Source organism: Pelophylax lessonae (assembly GCF_965119305.1).
Source record: "Pelophylax lessonae genome assembly, chromosome: 9".
Classification (NCBI taxonomy): Eukaryota; Metazoa; Chordata; class Amphibia; order Anura; family Ranidae; genus Pelophylax; species Pelophylax lessonae.
Window position 1 is genome coordinate 2,381,195 of NC_138776.1, and position 20,148 is coordinate 2,401,342.

A 20,148-nucleotide genomic window follows, 5' to 3' on the forward strand; every position below is an offset into this window, starting at 1 on the left:
ATGTACTAAATATGCCTTCTGTTTAATCTGCCTAGGCATTCAGTACACACTGATATACTACTGTACATGTATACACCACTTGGAAAATCATTTTGGAAATACACTAACTGACAAAAGTAAGTACACCCCTCACATTTTTGTAAATATTTTATTCTATCTTTTCATGTGACAACACTGAAGAAATGAGACTTTGCTACAATGTAAAGTAGTGAGTGTACAGCTTGTATAACAGTGTAAATTTACTGTCCCCTCAAAATAACTCAACACACAGCCATTAATGTCTAAACCGCTGGCAACAAAAGTCAGTACACCCCTAAGTGACAATGTCCACATTGGGCCCAATTAGCCATTTTCCCAACCCGGCGTCATGTGACTCGTTAGTGTTACAAGGTCTCAGGTGTGAATGGGGAGCAGGTGTGGTAAATTTGGTGTTATCGCTCTCACTCTCTCATACTGGTCACTGGAAGTTCAACATAGCATCTCATGGCAAAGAACTCTCTGAGGATCTAAAAAAAGAATTGTTGCTCTACATAAAGATGGCCTAGGCTATAAGAAGATCGCCAAGACCCTGAAACTGAGCTGCAGCACGGTGGCCAAGACCATACAGCAGTATAACAGGACAGGTTCCACTCAGAACAGGCCTCACCATGGTCCACCAAAGAAGTTGAGTGCACGTGCTCAGCGTCATATCCAGAGGTTGTCTTTGGGAAATAGACGTATGAGTGCTGCCAGCATTGCTGCAGAGGTTGAAGGGGTGGGGGAGGGGTCAGCCTGTCAGTGCTCAGACCATACGCCGCACACTGCATCAAATTGGTCTGCATGGCTGTCATCCCAGAAGGAACCCTCTTCTAAGGATGTTGGACAAGAAAGCCCACAAACAGTTTGCTGAAGACAAGCAGACTAAGGACATGGATTACTGGAACCATCTCCTGTGCTCTGATGAGACCAAGATAAACTTATTTGGTGTCAGATGGTGTCAAGCGTGTGTGGGGACAACCAGGTGAGGAGTACAAAGACAAGTGTGTCTTCCTACAGTCAGGCATGGTAGTGGGAGTGTCATGGTCTGGGGCTGCCGGCACTGGGGAGCTACAGTTCATTGAGGGAACCACGAATGCCAACATGTACTGTGACATACTGAAGCAGAGCATGATCCCCTCCCTTCAGAGACTGGGGGGCAGGGCAATATTCCAACATAACGACCCCAAACACCTCCAAGATGACCACTGCCTTGCTAAAGAAGCTGAGGGTAAAGGTGATGGACTGGCCAAGCATGTCTCCAGACCTAAACCCTATTGAGTATCTGTGGGGGATCCTCAAACAGAAGGTGGGGGAGCGCAAGGTCTCTAACATCCACCAGCTCTGTGATGTCATCATGGAGGAGGGGAAGAGGACTCCAGTGGCAACCTGTGAAGCTCTGGTGAACTCCATGCCCAAGAGCAGGGGTCTACAAACTATGGCCCTCCAGTTGTTCAGGAACTACAATTCCCATCAAGCCTAGTCATGTCTGTGAATGTCAGAGCTTTACAATGCCTCATGGGATGTGTAGTTCTGCAACAGCTGGAGGGCCGTAGTTTGAGGATCCCTGCCCAAGAGGGTTAAGGCAGTGCTGGAAAATAATGGAGGCCACACAAAATATTCACACTTTGGGCCCGATTTGGACATTGTCACTTAGGAGTGTACTGACTTTTGGTGCCAGCGGTTTAGACATTAATGGCTGTGTGTTGTCACTTAGGGGTGTACTGACTTTTGTTGCCAGCGGTTTAGACATTAATGGCTGTGTGTTGAGTTATTTTGAGGGGACAGTAAATTTACACTGTTATACAAGCTGTACACTCACTACTTTACATTGTAGCAAAGTCTCATTTCTTCAGTGTTGTCACATGAAAAGATAGAACGTGAGGGGTGTACTTACTTTTGTCAGATACTGTACAAAGAAAGTCATGACATATCCTTGTACTTTCCCTGTCCATCAGCCCCTCCCCCATCTGTTACCTGAGCTCAGACTCCAGACTTTGATACTGCAGTCCGCTGATCCGCTGCAGACGACGTGTTCACGTGGCAGGAAGAGACCGGAGTCTGAAAGGCAGAAATGTGACATAAAACTTTCATACAGAACCAAGACAAAGATATGGGGGGGGGATTTACTAATACTGGAGCAGGATCTGGTGCAGCTGTGCATGGCAGCCAATCAGCTTCTAACTTCTGTTTAATTAAGCTCTGACAATAAGTCTGGGTTCACACTGAATGCGGGATTGAAATCGTGGGAGTTTAGCCGGCATTTCAGTCCAACTTTGGGGGGCGATTTTACAGACATCTGTGTGGTTTCCTGCACACGTCTATTGAAATCGCCCCCCGAAGTCGCCAAAAGTAAAACAGAAACTACTTTTGGGAATCGGTGTGTAGCGCCGCAAAGTCAGCGCCTTAACGATTCAGACGGTGCCATTGCCGGCAATTGGCTTCGATTTGACATGTCAAATCGCATGTTAAATCGGAACAATGTGAAGGTGGGCTAGAACCCGGAAGCTGATTGGTTACTATGCACAGCTGCGCCAGATTCTGCACTCTCCAGTTTTAGTAAATTAACCCTAAAGATATGGAATCACGACAAAAAAAAGAGAAACAAAATAACAGTTCTGTCATAGGGACTAGAGGTGCACCGAATGGCAAAACCAAAACTGAAAATGACAGTTTTAGAAATATATATTTATATTTTTATATATAACTGTATTATATACGACCTTTTATCCACTTCAGCTCCAGGATGGGTTTAACCCTTCATGACCAGGCCATTACTGCGTTACTTTAAATGACAATTGCGCATCGTGCGACGCTGTACCCAAAAAAAATCGAGCCTTTTGAGCTACAGCAGGGCACTATGCAGCGGTACCTGCTCCGCACAGCTCCTCCCGATCCTTGGACCTCCAGGCAAGACAAGCTGGCGCCCGGTCGAACTACAGGGAAAACAAAGCTTCCTCCCTCCACATTCATAGCAGCTCACGCCTGTGAGGACACAGCACCAGAGACACAGGATATACAGTCTGACCCTCCAGCCTCTGCAAGCAGGTCAGCGACTCCTTCTGACTCACAAATGGGTGCTGACCCTTCAGCCTCAGGGGGAACTCTCAGATCCGAAGCTACAGCTTTTTTATCTGCATTTTGAGTCCTGGGCAGTCAAAATGGAAGAATCACTGAATGTGGAGTTGAATGCTTTATAGCAGGGATCCTCAAACTACGGCCCTCCAGCTGTTGCAGAACTACACATCCCATGAGGCATTGTAACACTCTGACATTCACAGACATGACTAGGCATGATGGGAATTTTAGTTCCTGAACAACTGGAGGGCCAAAGTTTGGAGCCCCTGTTTTAAAGCAACAGGTCTCTGCAAAAGAGGTGGTTGTATCAGCTTTGGCTGCCATCCAAGATGACCATGCAACTCCCATAATGGTGCTTGTGTCTGCTTCTAAAGCACATCTTCACCACCTAAGGCAACACCAGCTCAGAATAAAAGATGGTGAAAACAGAAATCGCAGAAATAACATCAGGGTTCAGGGCAAACCAGAGGCCACGTCTGGTGCTGATCTAAGGCCCACTGTCATATCTATCCTCAACCAGGTTTCTAGATTGTAAGCTCTAACGAGCAGGGCCCTCTAGTTCCTCTTGTTTTGAATTGTACTGTAACTGTATTGTCTTCCCTCACATTGTAAAGCGCTGTGCAAACTGTTGGCGCTATATAAATCCTGTATAATAATAATAATAATAATAGGTAGGGAGGCTTCACTCCCTATTGAACTGGATCGAATACATAGAGTGGGAGGACTGGGTGGGGACAACGGAGGCCGCCCTTGAGATGTCCTGTGCAGGGTTCACTAATATACACTTAAAGAAAAAATAATGCGTAAAGCATGGTGCTTGGGACCGGTAAGCTTTGACGGGTCTTCCATCCATCTTTACCTGGACCTTTTTCGCAACACATTATATATGGAGGGTGGTCCGCCCTTATTGGATCTTATACGGGAAGCCGGGGCTACATACACCTGGGGCCATCCCTTCAGCATCAAGGTAACACACAATGACAACAAATTAGTTCTGTCAGACCCGAGTCAACTCCCTGATCTCTTCTTACTCCTCGAGCAAGACCCGGTAGACATACTGAATTGGTTGGATCCTCCAGATGATCGTCCAAGGCTGCCAGGACGTGGTCCTCTTCCACAAAGACGCAGGCGTCTGAGATCCAGATCAGAGTCTTTGGATCCTGGGACACATCGTCCTACCTCACCAGAAGAATGGTCAGGTCCTTTCTCCTCATGGGTCCGCCGAGGACCCTGCTCAATCTGCTTGGTATATCGTAAAGGGGACATAAAGGTTTGCATTGGCTACATCCTCTCATCTATGCTCTCTCCTTCCTCTTACATACAATCACATATCTCATTATGTTAGTCTTTAGTAGGTGAAGGGTTATTGGAACTACAGGTCCTATCCCTGCCCTTTGCTAGTGAGAGCTGTCTGGCTGGTGTTTGGAGAGGACAGTAGGGACTAAGTACAAACCCGATTCCAAAAAAGTTGGGACACTGTACAAATTGTGAATAAAACAGAATGCAATGATGTGGAAGTTTCAAATTTCAATATTTTATTCAGAATTCAACATAGATGACATATCAAATGTTTAAACTGAGAAAATGTATCATTTTAAGGGGAAAATAAATTGATTTAAAATTTTATGGCATCAACACATCTCAAAAAAGTTGGGACAAGGCCATGTTTAGCACTGTGTGGCCTCCCCTCTTCTTTTTATAACAGTCTGCAAACGTCTGGGGACTGAGGAGAAGTTGCTGAAGTTTAGGAATAGGAATGTTGTCCCATTCTTGTCTAATACAGGCTTCTAGTTGCTCAGCTGTCTTAGGTCTTCTTTGTCACATCTTCCTCTTTATGATGCGCCAAATGTTTTCTATGGGTGAAAGGTCTGGACTGCAGGCTGGCCATTTCAGTACCCGGATCCTTCTTCTACGCAGCCATGATGATGTAATTGATGCAGTATGTGGTCTGGCATTGTCATGTTGGAAAATGCAAGATCTTCCCTGAAAGAGACGACGTCTGGATGGGAGCATATGTTGTTCTAGAACTTGGATATACCTTTCAGCATTGATGGTGCCTTTCCAGATGTGTAAGCTGCCCATGCCACACGCACTCATGCAACCCCATGCCATCAGAGATGCCGGCTTCTGAACTGAGCACTGATACCAACTTGGGTTGTCCTTGTCCTCTTTAGTCCGGATGACATGGCGTCCCAGTTTTCCAAAAAGAACTTCAAATTTTGATTCGTCTGACCACAGAACATTTTTCCACTTTGTCACAGACCATTATAAATGAGCCTTGGCCCAGAGAAAACGCCTGCGCTTCTGGATCATGTTTAGATTTGGCTTCTTTTTTGGCCTATAGAGTTTTAGCCGGCAACGGCGAATGGTACGGTGGATTGTGTTCACCGACAATGTTTTCTGGAAGTATTCCTGAGCCCATGTTGTGATTTCCATTACAGTAGCATTCCTGTATGTGATGCAGCGCCGTCTAAGGGCCTGAAGATCACCGCCATCCAGTATGGTTTTCCGGCCTTGACCCTTACACACAGAGATTGTTCCGGATTCTCCGAATCTTTGGATGATATTATGCACTGTAGATGATGAGAACTTCAAACTCTTTGCAATTTTTCTCTGAGAAACTCCTTTCTGATATTGCTCCACTATTTTTCGCCGCAGAATTGGGGGAATTGGTGATCCTCGGCCCATCCTGACTTCTGAGAGACACGCCCACTCTGAGAGGCTCTTTTTATACCCAATCATGTTACCAATTTACCGAATAAGTTGCAAATTGGTTCTCCAGCTGTTCCTTATATGTACATATAACTTTTCCGGCCTCTTATTGCTACCTGTCCCAACTTTTTTGGAATGTGTAGCTCTCATGAAATCCAAAATGAGCCAATATTTGGCTGACATTACAAAATGTCTCACTTTCAACATTTGATATGTTATCTATATTATATTGTGAATAAAATATACGTTTATGTGATTTGTAAATTAATCCATTCCTTTTTTTACTCTTAATTTGTACAGTGTCCCAACTTTTTTGGAACTGGGTTTGTATATCCACACGCTGTTCTACTATGTATTTAGTTTTAGACCAACTTAGGTACCTTTTTACGCTCTCTCCCTACGTATGTCTTACCATAGATAGATCTGTTATTTGCGGGAAACCCTCTTCTCTCATATCTATGTATGTATACCTACTGATTCCTATAGGATAGAGATCTATGTGTAGACATACACTTGAAAGGTGGGGTATTCAATGTGGAAGCGGATTCCTGCCTGATCAGGGGTCACTGATCTGGCAGCATGACTTAACTCTTCTAAGCTGTACCGCTAACGATTGTTTGGGTCTTTCCGATGTATTTCGGTTTGCCTCCCCTAACAATTAAGGTTTTACTGAATTCTTTATAGACAGTTCATAAACAATTAACAGTTGGATTTGAGACTATTGATGTGGATACTTCTACTGTTGATATCATCCTCACCTATGCCTGGCTGAGTAGACGTGCTCCCGATCCTGCTTCGGTTGTTGGCCTACTCACCTGGTGTGCTGTGAATTTTTAGCTTCCCTTTGGTTTGTTTTTCATTATTCCATTGTTTCTTCTGTTTTCACACAGGGTTGTCCCCCTCTCTCACCTCCTTTACGTACTTACGATGGAACACATGGCCATCGCCCTACGAAATAATCCCTCCGTTCAAGGTTACAGTTGGTCCTCTCCATACAAAACTCGTCCTCTTTGCTGGTGACTTGTTAATGTTTGTAATCCAGCCCCACTCGTCATTACCCTCAATCATTCAGGAACTCAAGGAATTTGGGCTGTGAGTAACTTTAAAGCTAATCACAGTAAACTGGAAATTCTCAATATCTCGTTGTCAGAGGTGACCCTAAAAAGACTTTCATCCCCGCTTCCTTTCAAGCTCTACCTCTATTCGCTATTTAGGAATCGATATATCATGCAACGTTTCCCGATTCTTTTCTGGAAACTTCGGACCCCTGCTTCTCAGAACCTAGTCAGATTTATCCGCCTATGCAACTAAACGGCTCTCCTGGTTTGGTAGGGTAAATGCTTTGTAAAATGGATGTCCTCCCTCGCTTCCAATACTTATTCCAAACAATCCCTATATTTATGCCTACCTCATATTTCAGGAAGCTCTGCCGGGTGTTCTCCAAATTCATCTGGAAAGCAGCCCGTCCCAGTATAGGGTATGAAACTTTCTCTCTCCCTAAAGTTCGAGGAGGAGCTGGGGTACCGGATGCTTCTTTATACCACAAGGCAGTGGTACTTACTCGTATAGTGGACTGGTTTCACCATTCATCTTCCAAATTTTAGGTCCAACTGGAACACCAACTGAATTCAATTGATCTCTGTGCTTAGCGGTGGACAACCGCGGTCTTTTGTAAGGAAACGCCCCTCTCCAGTGACCTTACTCACCAGACAATCCAGATTTGGGACCGCTTGACATAATCCGGTGCCATATCTAAACTGCTGGGACCCATGACTCTCTTTTTTGGGACTCCGGCCATTCCACCAGCTGTTAGTGGGATGGGGTTCGGACCAGTGGCGTAGCGTGGGTTGTCAGCGCCCGGGGCAAGGTAAGTAATTTGCGCCCCCTACACAAATCTACTAGACCACTACACAGACCTACCTTATACCTACACTGACACCCCCCATACACTGACACCCACACTGACCCCCCTCCCACACTGACACCTTCACTGACAACTACACTGGTCCCCCCATACACTGACTCCCCCATACACTGACACCCCTACACTGACCCCCCTTACACTGACGACGTCACTGACCCCCACCCCTACACTGACAACTTCACTGACAACTACACTGACCCCCCCCCCCCCCTACACTGACCCCCTATACTGACCCCCCTTCACTGACCACCCCTACTCTGACCACCCCTACATTCCCACATACACTGAGACCTACACTGACAACTGCACTGACCCCTCCCCCTACACTGACCCCACACACTGACACCACACACTGACACCACACACTGACACCCCTACACTGACACCCCTACACTGACCCCCTACACTGACTCCCCTACACTGACCCCCCTACACTGACCCCCCCTTAAACTGACAACTACACTGACAACTGCACTGCCCCCCCCCTACACTGACAACTACACTGACACCACACACTGACTCCCCTACAATGACCCCCCCTACACTGACCCCCCTTAAACTGACAACTACACTGACGCCCACTCATACACTGACGCCTACACTGACCCCAATACATTGACACCTACACTGACCCCCCCCCCATACACCGACACCTACACTGACACCTACACTGACCTCCCCCCATACACCGACACCTACACTGACCCCCTCCATACACTGACACCTACACTGACCCCTACACTGACCCCCCCATACACTGACACCTACACTGACCTCCCCATACACTGACCCCCCCCCCCTATACACTGACACCCCCCATACACTGACACCTACACTGACCCCCCCATACACTGACACCTACACTGACCCCCCCATACACTGACACCTACACTACACTGACCCCCCCATACACTGACACCTACACTGACCCCCCCATACACTGACACCTACACTGACCCCCCCCCCCATACACTGACACCTACACTGACCCCCCCATACACTGACACCTACACTGACCCCCCCATACACTGACACCTACACTGACCCCCCCCCATACACTGACACCTACACTGACCCCCCCCATACACTGACACCTACACTGACCCCCCCCATACACTGACACCTACACTGACCCCCCCATACACTGATCCCTACACTGACCCCCCATACACTGATCCCTGCACTGACCCCCCCCATACACTGACCCCCCCCCCTACACTGACCCCCCCCCATACACTGACACCTACACTGACCCCCCCATACACTGACACCTACACTGACCCCCCCCCATACACTGACACCTACACTGACCCCCCCCCATACACTGACACCTACACTGACCCCCCCCCATACACTGATCCCTACACTGACCCCCCATACACTGATCCCTGCACTGATCCCCCCCATACACTGACACCTACACTGACCCCCCCATACACTGACACCTACACTGACCCCCCCATACACCGATCCCTACACTGACCCCCCATACACTGATCCATGCATTGACCCCCCCCTACACTGACCCCCCATACACTGATCCCTGCACTGACCCCCCCCCCTACACTGACCCCCCATACACTGATCCCTGCACTTACCCCCCCCTACACTGACCTATCTCCCCCCTCCTATGTCCACTTCCCTGGGCTCCCAGGCAGGCAGCACATCACTCAAGTCACCTCTTTCTGTGTCCAGACACTGGGGACTTGAGGAGACGATCTGGAGCAGAGGAGAGACACAGCGTGTCAGCAGCAGCAGCAGCCAGCGTGGAGGCAGCCGGTCCGGACAGCAGGGAGAGACTCCAAGAGCGGTGCTGCACATGCACCGAGCCGCCGGCTGCCATCTTCACCCACGAGTCAGCCCCGCCCCGCCCCCTGGCCGCACATGACAACTTCAGTGTGTCCATTGCTGCTCGTCCTGCACAGTAAAGGAGCCAAGTGCAGGAAAGAGCGGCCGGGCCGCCGGACAGGGCATTATCACAAATAAAGGGATGCGGGACACTATGATCTTGCGGATGGCGGGCGTGGGATGCGCCCCCCTAAATATTGCGCCCGGTGCCAGTGGCCCCCCCCGCACCCCCCACGCTACGCCACTGGTTCGGACCATGGCGTAAGGAAGACCACAGGCGCCTTGCCCATTGCCCAAGTCCTTCGTGCAGATCCGTCTTTAATGACTGACTTCCCAACCCGGGTACCCCCCCCCCCCCACACCCAAAAGGGTTGTTTCAGAGACAACAAGTTTTATCATACCTCTATAATCTTCCTTCCTTTTCAGATATTATATTTTAACCATCAGGATTTGAGGATATGATCTTACAGGCTGATCCTCCAACTCATGTCGTCTCCCAACTTTATTCCCAACTGCCTAATGCTTCCTCTCCTGACCTTCCACTATACACACGGGTGTGGGAAAAAGAGCTACAACATACTATTTCGCTTATGGACTGGCAAAAATGCTTCATTTTGACACATTAGCTCTCCCTAGCAACTAAACTACTGTTGATATCATCCTCACCTATGCCTGGCTGAGTAGACGTGCTCCCGATCCTGCTTCGGTTGTTGGCCTACTCACCTGGTGTGCTGTGAATTTTTAGCTTCCCTTTGGTTTGTTTTTCATTATTCCATTGTTTCTTCTGTTTTCACACATTTTATGTTTTAATAACGGGTGTGCTATATATATGATACATATTCCTGCTATGCTGTTGGGATCACAAATCGGATTTCTTTCCTTCAACCTCTCTCCTCCAATAGGATTGGCACGGGTTGTGCCTAAAGCGTGATAACACACGTAGTGTCTCGCTTTTGCGAGCACTTTAGTTTCCTTCAGACAACCCCCCTTGGTGTCCCTTCTTACTTCTTTCTCTCCTTTCTGAATCTCTTTTTCCTCCCTCTACCTTTTCCTCCTCCTCTCTTTGTCCCCCTCCTTTTTCTCCTCTCTTTCCCCCTTAACCTCTCCCCCTGCTCCCCTACACACTCCATTATGGCCCATACAGTGAGCTCTCGCCCCGGCTGAAATTTGGCTCATAATGTTAATGGCCTCAATGTTGCCACTAAACGAGGACAAATCCTCTATCAAAGGCCAGGTTAATGTGACCCTCCCGCAAGAGACGTAATTTCACTCTAACCCTACCCCTTCCTAAGATACTTCAATAGGTGGATCCACAGTACCAATCCAAGGGAGTCTCCATTGCCTTCCACAAAACGCTCCCCATTGAAATGATAGATCAGGTCTCTGGGGAACTAAATTCACGGTATACCTACCAAGCGTTAACCAGGTCCCATCTGCCTTGCAGCACCTAAAGCTTCTGTCAGGTTTCACAGAGGGCAAGCTCATCCTAGGAGGGGATTTTTAATACCCCACTGGATCATCCTCACGATCCTCAATATCTTTCTCGAAGCTGAAGGCCCTAAAGCGTGCCATTTGTAATCTACATCTTATTGATCTATGGAGGGTTTTGTATCCTAAATCACGGAATTACACTAGTTTCTCTCATGTCCATCAGTCATATAGTCGCATTGATTACTTTTTAATCGATAGTAGCTGTTTGGATTGGTCTTCTATATGTGAAATAGATTCTTTGGTTTGGTCAGATCACTCCCCAATATATTTAACATTTTTGATTCCCTCACACTGGTAAAGGAGTGGACCTGGTGTTTGAACGATTCGCTACTTGAACTACTTGAACTCGAAATGCGTTGCACGGGTAGATCATTTCTAATTTCTTTGTGGATCACACTACGGACACCACCTTACTACCCATTCAATGGGAGGCACTTAAAGCTGTCCTGCGTGGTAGCTTTATTCAAATAGGGGCCCAATTGAAGAAAGAACGCTTGCCCGCCATAGTGGCCGCAGTCCAGGAGCTTAGAACCTTGGACACAGAACACAAGCGTGCTCCCACAGTGGAAACTCTTACTGACGTTTCCTCGGCCCGGTCTCAACCCAGGGAACTGTATGAGGCGTCTGCACGTATGTATGCAGACAAGCTAGCTTTACACCAATATAAATTACAAGACAAATGTGGTAGACCTTTAGCCCGCTCCCTACATTCAAAGCTACCTTCTACCTTTATAACTCCCATTTAAGGTAAGAACCAATCTCGACCCCCTCACAAATAGCTCAGACATTTAAGGATTTCTACCAGTCCCTGCATAATATTCCTACAGCGCGACCTTTTAGCTCTTCTGTCACCTTAGAGGGGGATAAGGCATCCTACATTACGAGGACCGGTCTAGATCAGTGGTCCTCAACCCTGGCCTACAGGGCCCACTAACAGGCCAGATTTTAGGTATTACCTTGGGGAGATGCAGACTAGAGTACTGCAATCACTGAGCAGCAAATGATATCACCTGGGATGTATTTCAGTTATCTTGAAAATCTGGCCTGTTAGTGGGCCCTGTAGGCCAGGGTTGAGGACCACTGCTCTAGATGATGACACTATAGGCGAACTTGAAAAGCCAATCTCAGAAGACAAAGTATCAAAAGCTATAGCTACCACCCCTTAAGCCCAGGTCCTGATTGCTTTACTCCCAAATTTTACAAAGTATTCGCTTCCCTCCTTACCATTTTTTTGACTAAAGTGTTCAATTCCCTATCAGAAGGTTCAATTTTCCCTTCACAAACGCTTGAAGCACATATTTCTCTTATCCCAAAGCCAGATAAGGATCCATCCCTATGTGCGAATTATAGACCTATTTCCTTGATTGGGGTAGATTTAAAAGTGTTTGCTAAGGTGTTGGCCAATAGACTGCAGCTATTATTGCCCCAGCTAATACACTTGGAGCAGGTTGGTTTTGTAAGCGGACGTGAAGCAAGAGATAACACCCTGAAAACTCTCCTTTTGACTGGTTATGCCCAGACTCACAATATTCCTCTCTGCCTCTTCTGCCTCTTAATGATCGGTGCTGGAAAGGCATTTGATCAAGTTGACTGGAATTCCTTCGCTTATCCCTACAGAAGATAGGGCTTGGACCTCACATGCTGTCAAGGATAGCGTCCCTATACTCCTCCCCGTCTGCCAGAACCCAAATTAATGGCTCGTTAGCCCCTGCATTTCATATTCATAATGGGAAACGGCAGGGTTGTCCCCCTCTCTCACCTCCTTTACATACTTACGATGGAACACATGGCCATCACCCTACGAAATAATCCCTCCGTTCAAGGTTACAGTTGGTCCTCTCCATACAAAACTCGTCCTCTTCTCTGGTGACTTGTTAATGTTTGTAATCCAGCCCCACTCGTCATTACCCTCAATCATTCAGGAACTCAAGGAATTTGGGCTGTGAGTAACTTTAAAGCTAATCACAGTAAATTGGAAATTCTCAATATCTCGTTGTCAGAGGTGACCCTAAAAAGACTTTCATCCTCGCTTCCTTTCAAGCTCTACCTCTATTCGCTATTTAGGAATCGATATATCATGCAAAGTTTCCCGATTCTTTTCTGGAAACTTCGGACCCCTGCTTCTCAGAACCTAGTCAGATTTATCCGCCTATGCAACTAAACGGCTCTCCTGGTTTGGTAGGGTAAATGCTTTGTAAAATGGATGTCCTCCCTCGCTTCCAATACTTATTCCAAACAATCCCTATATTTATGCCTACCTCATATTTCAGGAAGCTCTGCCGGGTGTTCTCCAAATTCATCTGGAAAGCAGCCCGTCCCAGTATAGGGTATGAAACTTTCTCTCTCCCTAAAGTTCGAGGAGGAGCTGGGGTACCGGATGCTTCTTTATACCACAAGGCAGTGGTACTTACTCGTATAGAGGACTGGTTTCACCATTCATCTTCCAAATTTTAGGTCCAACTGGAACACCAACTGAATTCAATTGATCTCTGTGCTTAGCGGTGGACAACCGCGGTCTTTTGTAAGGAAACGCCCCTCTCCAGTGACCTTACTCACTAGACAATCCAGATTTGGGACCGCTTGACATAATCTGGTGCCATATCTAAACTGCTGGGACCCATGACTCTCTTTTTTGGGACTCCGGCCATTCCACCAGCTGTTAGTGGGATGGGGTTCGGACCATGGCGTAAGGAAGACCACAAGCGCCTTGCCCATTGCCAAAGTCCTTCGTGCAGACCCGTCTTTAATGACTGACTTCCCAACCCGGGTACCCCCCCCCCCCACACACCCAAAAGGGTTGTTTCAGAGACAACAAGTTTTATCATACCTCTATAATCTTCCTTCCTTTTCAGATATTATATTTTAACCATCAGGATTTGAGGATATGATCTTACAGGCCGATCCTCCAACTCATGTCGTCTCCCAACTTTATTCCCTACTGCTTAATGCTTCCTCTCCTGACCTTCCACCATACACACGGGTGTGGGAAAAAGAGCTACAACATACTATTTCGCTTGTGGACTGGCAAAAATGCTTCATTTTGACACATTAGCTCTCCCTAGCAACTAAAGCCCAAGAAAAAGGGTTTAAGTTGGTGACTAGATGGTTACAGATGCCCTTCGACTATTAAATATATTGACCCTTCTTTGTCTGATACTTGTTGGAGATGCTTGTCTACTAGAGGTACTCTGCTCTACATATGGTGGGACTTCCTTCCCGTTCAGAAACTATGGGAAACAATCTTTGCTTTGTGCTGCAGGCTGATGGAGACTTCTATCCAACCCTCACCGGAGATAGCCTTATTGTCTATAATCCCGGGCTCTCTCAAATCAATTAAAAAAGATGTCCTGTGACATTTCTTAGCCGCAACTAGGGCAGTAATTCCTCGATATTAGAGAACATCAGATATGCCTTCCCTGGGTGAATGGGCCATTGAGGTAGATAGAATTAGAGATGTGGAGCGCCCGTTGGTTCATAAAACCGGAAAAGAGGAACAATTCTCCATCACTTGGACCTCATGATCCATGTTCTGATACTCGGCGGAGTTTGCCGGGTGGGCTGAGGGTTCCCCTGATACAACTACCTCTTAGCCACAATGGAGTGTGCTTCTCATTGCTTCTCTTCCTTGTCTTCCCCTTCTGCATCTTTCCCTATCCCCCCCCCCCTCTTATTGTAATTACTTAACGATGGTGAATTATCCAGAGCACCAGTTTCACAAAGCTTTTCCTTTACAACAAGTCTTAAGTGATCTCTCCAGCGAAGCACCCTTGGAGTGATTGAGTTTCTCAGCACAATGTACGATGCCTTAATATACCATATTGTGCTCACACATCGATACCTGATGTTTATGATGAGCGGCTGCTCTACATCTATATTAACTACTTGCCGCCTGCCCGCTGCAGATATACTTTTTATATTTTTATTTATTTTTTACTAGTAATGGTGGCGATCATCGATTTTTAGCGGGACTACGACATTGCGGCGGACAGATCGGGCCCCTGACATTTTTAACATTTTTGGGGGGACCAGTGACATTACTACAGTAATCGGTACTAAAAATATGCACTGTCACTGTAATAATGACCTGTACGGCGGATCGCGGGAGCGCTCCTGGGGGCGTGCTCGCGCCCCCATTAGCCAGCAGGGAAGCTTATTCACGGGGCCAGGCACCCGCGATCGCTCCCTGTGGAGAGAGAATGGCGGTCTGCTGTTGTAAACAGGGCAGACCGTTGTTCTCTCAGGAATCAGCACAGAGCTCCTGTGTTCCTCCTATTTAGGGGCTAGATTGGGCTCCATCTGTATCCTCGCCCCCACAGGGACACAAAGCTGTACTTTATATGACTAGGAGTCTGTCAGGGACCCAGACGCCGCTGTGCAGCCTACGATCCATCTAGGAGAGTGCGCATGCGCGTGCGTCATGACGCACATTGTACCAACCCAGCCTCCTCTTAAGGATCGCTCACCCTCTCATCGGGCGCTGGATTATCGTCAGCTTCCTGTACCTTTGACCTGTGTCCTGTTTCCTGTTGTGACCCCGGCTTGCTCCACGGACTTGTCTCTGCCTGATAACCTGTGTACCGACCCTGGTTTGCTCCACGGACTTGTCTCTGCCTGATAACCTGTGTACCGACCCTGGTTTGCTCCACGGATCTGCTTCTGCCTGATAACTTGAGGATGAGGAGGTGAGCTGTGAGCTAGATAGGGGCAGACCAGTGGATGTGGTGTACCTGGATAGGGGGAGACCAGTGGATGTGGTGTACCTAGATTTCGCTAAGGCGTTTGATACAGTTCCCCACAAGCGCTTAATTTATAAAATAAGGTCTGCAGGTATCGACAGCAGGGTTTGCTCTTGAATACGGAACTGGCTAAAAGGGCGTGTCCAAAGGGTGGTAATAAACAGCGCATACTCAGACTGGTCTGAGGTAGTAAGCGGGGTCCCCCAAGGCTCAGTCCTGGGACCAACCTTGTTCAATTTATTCATAAACAGCATTGAGGACGGGATCAGGAGTTCGATATCAGTTTTTGCAGATGACACAAAATTGGGCAGGGCAATAACTGCACAGCATGAAGCAGATATCCTACAGAATGACCTGGACAAAATAACAGAGTGGGCAACGACATGGCAAATGAGGTTTAACGTGGAGAAGTGTAAGGTTTTGCACTTGGGGACTAAAAACATAAAAACACAATACACGTTAGGAGGGGAACCCTTGGGGGAATCAAAAATGGAGAAGGATCTGGGAGTCTTTGTTGATGATAGATTAGGCAACAGCATGCAATGTCAAGCGGCAGCTTCCAAAGCCAGCAGAATATTAGCATGCATAAAGAAAGGGATGTATTCCAGAGATAAGACTATAATCCTTCCACTTTATAAAACTCTGGTCCGACCGCATCTGGAGTATTCTGTCCAGTTCTGGTCGCCAGTCCTCAGGAGGGATGTGTTGGAGCTGGAGAGAGTCCAGAGAAGGGCAACTAAACTAATTAGGGGATTGGAGGACCTTAATTATGAAAAGCGTCTGTAATCGCTCGATTTATTCTCCCTGGTGTAGAGACTCCTGAAAGGGGACATGATAGCAATTTTTAAATATCTCAATGGGGATCTCAGCATAGAAAAAAAGCTGTTCAGTCGAAGGGATTCCATGAGGACTCGAGGACATACAATGCGATTAGAGGAGAAGCGTTTTAACCTCAGGCAACGTGGGGGGTTCTTTACTGTTAGGGCTACAAGATTGTGGAATTCTCTACCACAAGAGGTGGTTTCTGCGGGAAGTATGGTGGCTTTCAAAAGACTCTTAGACTTACATCTCAAGGATCAGAACATTCAGGGGTATGAGAGATGATTACAGCCACACACACCTACACAGGGGGAACTCCGCCCACACACACCTACACAGGGGGAACTCCGCCCACACACACCTACACAGGTTGAACTGGATGGACTATTGTCTTTATTCAACCTCACCTACTATGTAACTATGTAACTTGTGTACCGACCCCGGCTTGCTCCACGGACTTGTCTCTGCCTGATAACTTGTGTACTGACCCCGGCTTGCTGTTACTTGGACTGACAACACGTGTATGACCCCTGGCCTGGCATTTACCACTGCACTGCTTTCCACACACAGGTATGTGATGTATTTTTGTATATCCCCTTTTTTCTTTTTCTTTCATGTAGTATAATTTGTGGGCCTAGGATTGGTATTCCCATAATTCCCCTCATGAGCGATATGATATTTATTCATGTATGCTTTAAAAATAGTGTGAATACTGGACTGTACTTAATCTGATGAGGGCGCTCTTACCGGTATTGCTACCAACTAGTCCCTTGTGTTTGGGTTCTTCTCTGCTGGGTTGTTCTTTTTGCCCCTAGTGTGTGTATAGGGGGGGAGGGGGGTTCCATTGCCTCACCCTCCCCCCCCCCAATATTTGATTCCTATGCTTGGATGGATTCCAGGCACAATTTTGTCATTTTTGTAATTCTTTCTATCCATTTTGTGAGACCACTTGTGTATGTTATATTCTCATATATACATGTATTTGAATATATGTTTTAATTTCAGAGCTATCAGTATTATCCTACTGTCCAGCAATTCCCTGAAGAAGACTTGGATAAGTTGAAACGCGTTGGAGCTTTGGACAAGAACCAATGGTACTGTAACAGACTGTGCACTAACACTGTCAGGCCCATGCTGTGATGTGCTACATGGGTTTGATTACTTATGTGGTTATTTTAGCCGTTTGTCATTTGAGTCCCACTTTGTGGGGATGTTTTAATCTATGATAATAAATATATAACTTTTTATTTAACATTGTTACTATTGATTACATGATTTTGGGCATCATTTAAATCCCATTCTCTTCCCCTTCTGGCTTACTTGGCAATTTTTGAGGTCTCTGTGTTGATTCCACAAGCCCATCCCCCTCACAGTTAGAAAACACCCCCTAGGCATACACTTATTCCTTTAATTGCCCCTGAGTTAACCATTTCCCTGCCAGTGTCATTATTACAGTAACAGTGCATAATTTTAGCACTGATCACTGTATATGTCGCTCGTCCCCCCGAAAATGTCAGTTAGGGGTCGGATCTGTCCGCCGCAATGTCGCAGTCCCGCTAAAAATCGCAGATCGCCGCCACGCCACTACTAGTAAAAAAATAAATAAATAAAAATGACATAAATCTTTCCCTTAGTTTGTAGACGCAATCGCAAACCGATCAAAATACACTTATTGGGATTTTTTTACCAAAATATGTAGCAGAAAACAAATTGGCCAAAAATGATGAAAAAAATTTGTTTTTTAATTTTCTTTTATTGGGAATGTTTTATAGCAGAACGTAAAAAATATTCTCTTTTCTTTTTTTTAAATTTTCGCTCTCTTTTGGTTTATAGCACAAAAAAATAAAAATCGTACAGGTGATCAAATACCACCAAAAGAAATCTCTATTTGTGGGGAAAAAAGGACATAAATTTTATTTGGGTACATCGTCGCACGACCGCTCAATTGTCAGTTAAAGTAACGCAGTGCAGAATCGCAAAAAATGGCCTGGTCATTAAGGGGGTAAAACCTTCCTGGGCTTAAGTGGTTAATGTTCCTATACTGTTTTATACAGTAACTTGCATTTAATCTACCAAACTATGTAGACCGCTATACTGTTAGTGAAACATATTTCTCTTTAGAACATTCACCTGAAACACCATTCTACGAAGGTTTAATGGTACAGCTGCTCTTTTATACAGTTTTCCCCCACAAGGTTACCGCCCAGGTGGACCTTGTTGGGAACAGGACATGAAATTCACAATCCAATAAAAAGAGTTTTTCCACTCAGTCACTCCCATACAGTGTACACAATCCCACCCCTCTGCCTGATTACATTATCATATGCAGATTAAATTGTATACAGAAATAGAATTAACCTGAACTAATTATCTAGCCTTCCGGACAGAACAATGTGAGGTCATTAACATTTAACAATGGGACAGACAGACTTAACACAATAAACATCACACCTCAGAACAGACAATAGGACAATACTGCCAATGACAGTCTGTCCGTCTCCTACATTGAAGTACATGGAATACACATCTATGTATTGCTATGATTATTTAGGTGTCACAGACTTCATGGTAACAGTCTATAGGTCTCATAGTGTAAAGTGGGACCAAATCTTCACATTTCCTGATAGACACTGTCGATAAACACCACTCTCCCATTTGAAGTCCTCAGTGTCCCCCAAGTATCTGTCCCCCACTCCCAGTGACGGTGAGCACCATCACAGCCAGCATCTCTAGAGTGGGCACCCGGCTGTGACAGCTTGCGGCTTCACAACCGAGTGCGTGAGTCGCTCTGCGTGTCCTGAATGGACGGGCAATCGTCTGGGACCTGTGATGTGTCACAGAAGATTGCAGGGAGGGAGGGGGGAAGAGAAGAGCGTCCGCCCAAGCCGCCTAGGTGGCCCGAGTGGAAGTGGGAGCGGGTACCTGTGAAAAACTAGGTACCCCCCCCAAAAAAAATGACATGCCAAATGTGGCGTGTCTGGGGGTCAGGATCACTTAAAGCGGAAGTTTGACTTTTGAGTGGAACTCCGCTTTAAGGGCCGCCCTTCTGCAGTAAATGAACGTGGGGCGGTCCTTAAGTGGTTAATTAATATCATAAATTTAAAAGAATATGAATTTATTGTTGGCCATTATCGGCACCTTTAGCGCAAGAAAGCTCAAGAAAAACGTATCCCTTTAAATTCTTTGTATGTCTTCACACTGATCTGTTGCAGTGTTAAAAATCTGCTGCATTTTTGGTCAGTTAACCGCTTGCCGGTATATTTACTGCGGCAGTCAGCCCCTCCTTGGCAAAGCGACGTAGTACTACGCCGCTCACTCAGGAGCCTGCAGGGGGCGAGCGTGCACCGCCGGAGGCACGCTCCTGCCCCCCGCTCGTTTACGGGCATCCCTGTGCCAGTGACCGGCGGCTCCGATGTCCTCTGGCCACTCGCGATCTCCCGCTGGAGAGGGAGAAAGGCAGGCGGCTGACATTCCCTGATGTAACAGCAGAGATCATACGATCCCGCTATGTAGGATCGTATGTCT

The 20,148-nt window shown here is 46.7% G+C and overlaps 1 protein-coding gene across 1 annotated transcript in view; it reads right to left on the bottom strand.

Moving 5' to 3' along the window:
* LOC309563082 (NACHT domain- and WD repeat-containing protein 1-like) overlaps positions 1–20,148 on the bottom strand; it is a 220,966-nt gene that overhangs the window by 149,807 nt on the left and 51,011 nt on the right. Inside the window, exon 7 of the mRNA XM_082267388.1 lies at positions 1,993–2,076. Within this exon, the coding sequence (XP_082123514.1) occupies positions 1,993–2,076 (84 nt within the window). The remainder of the gene's footprint in view (positions 1–1,992; positions 2,077–20,148) is intronic.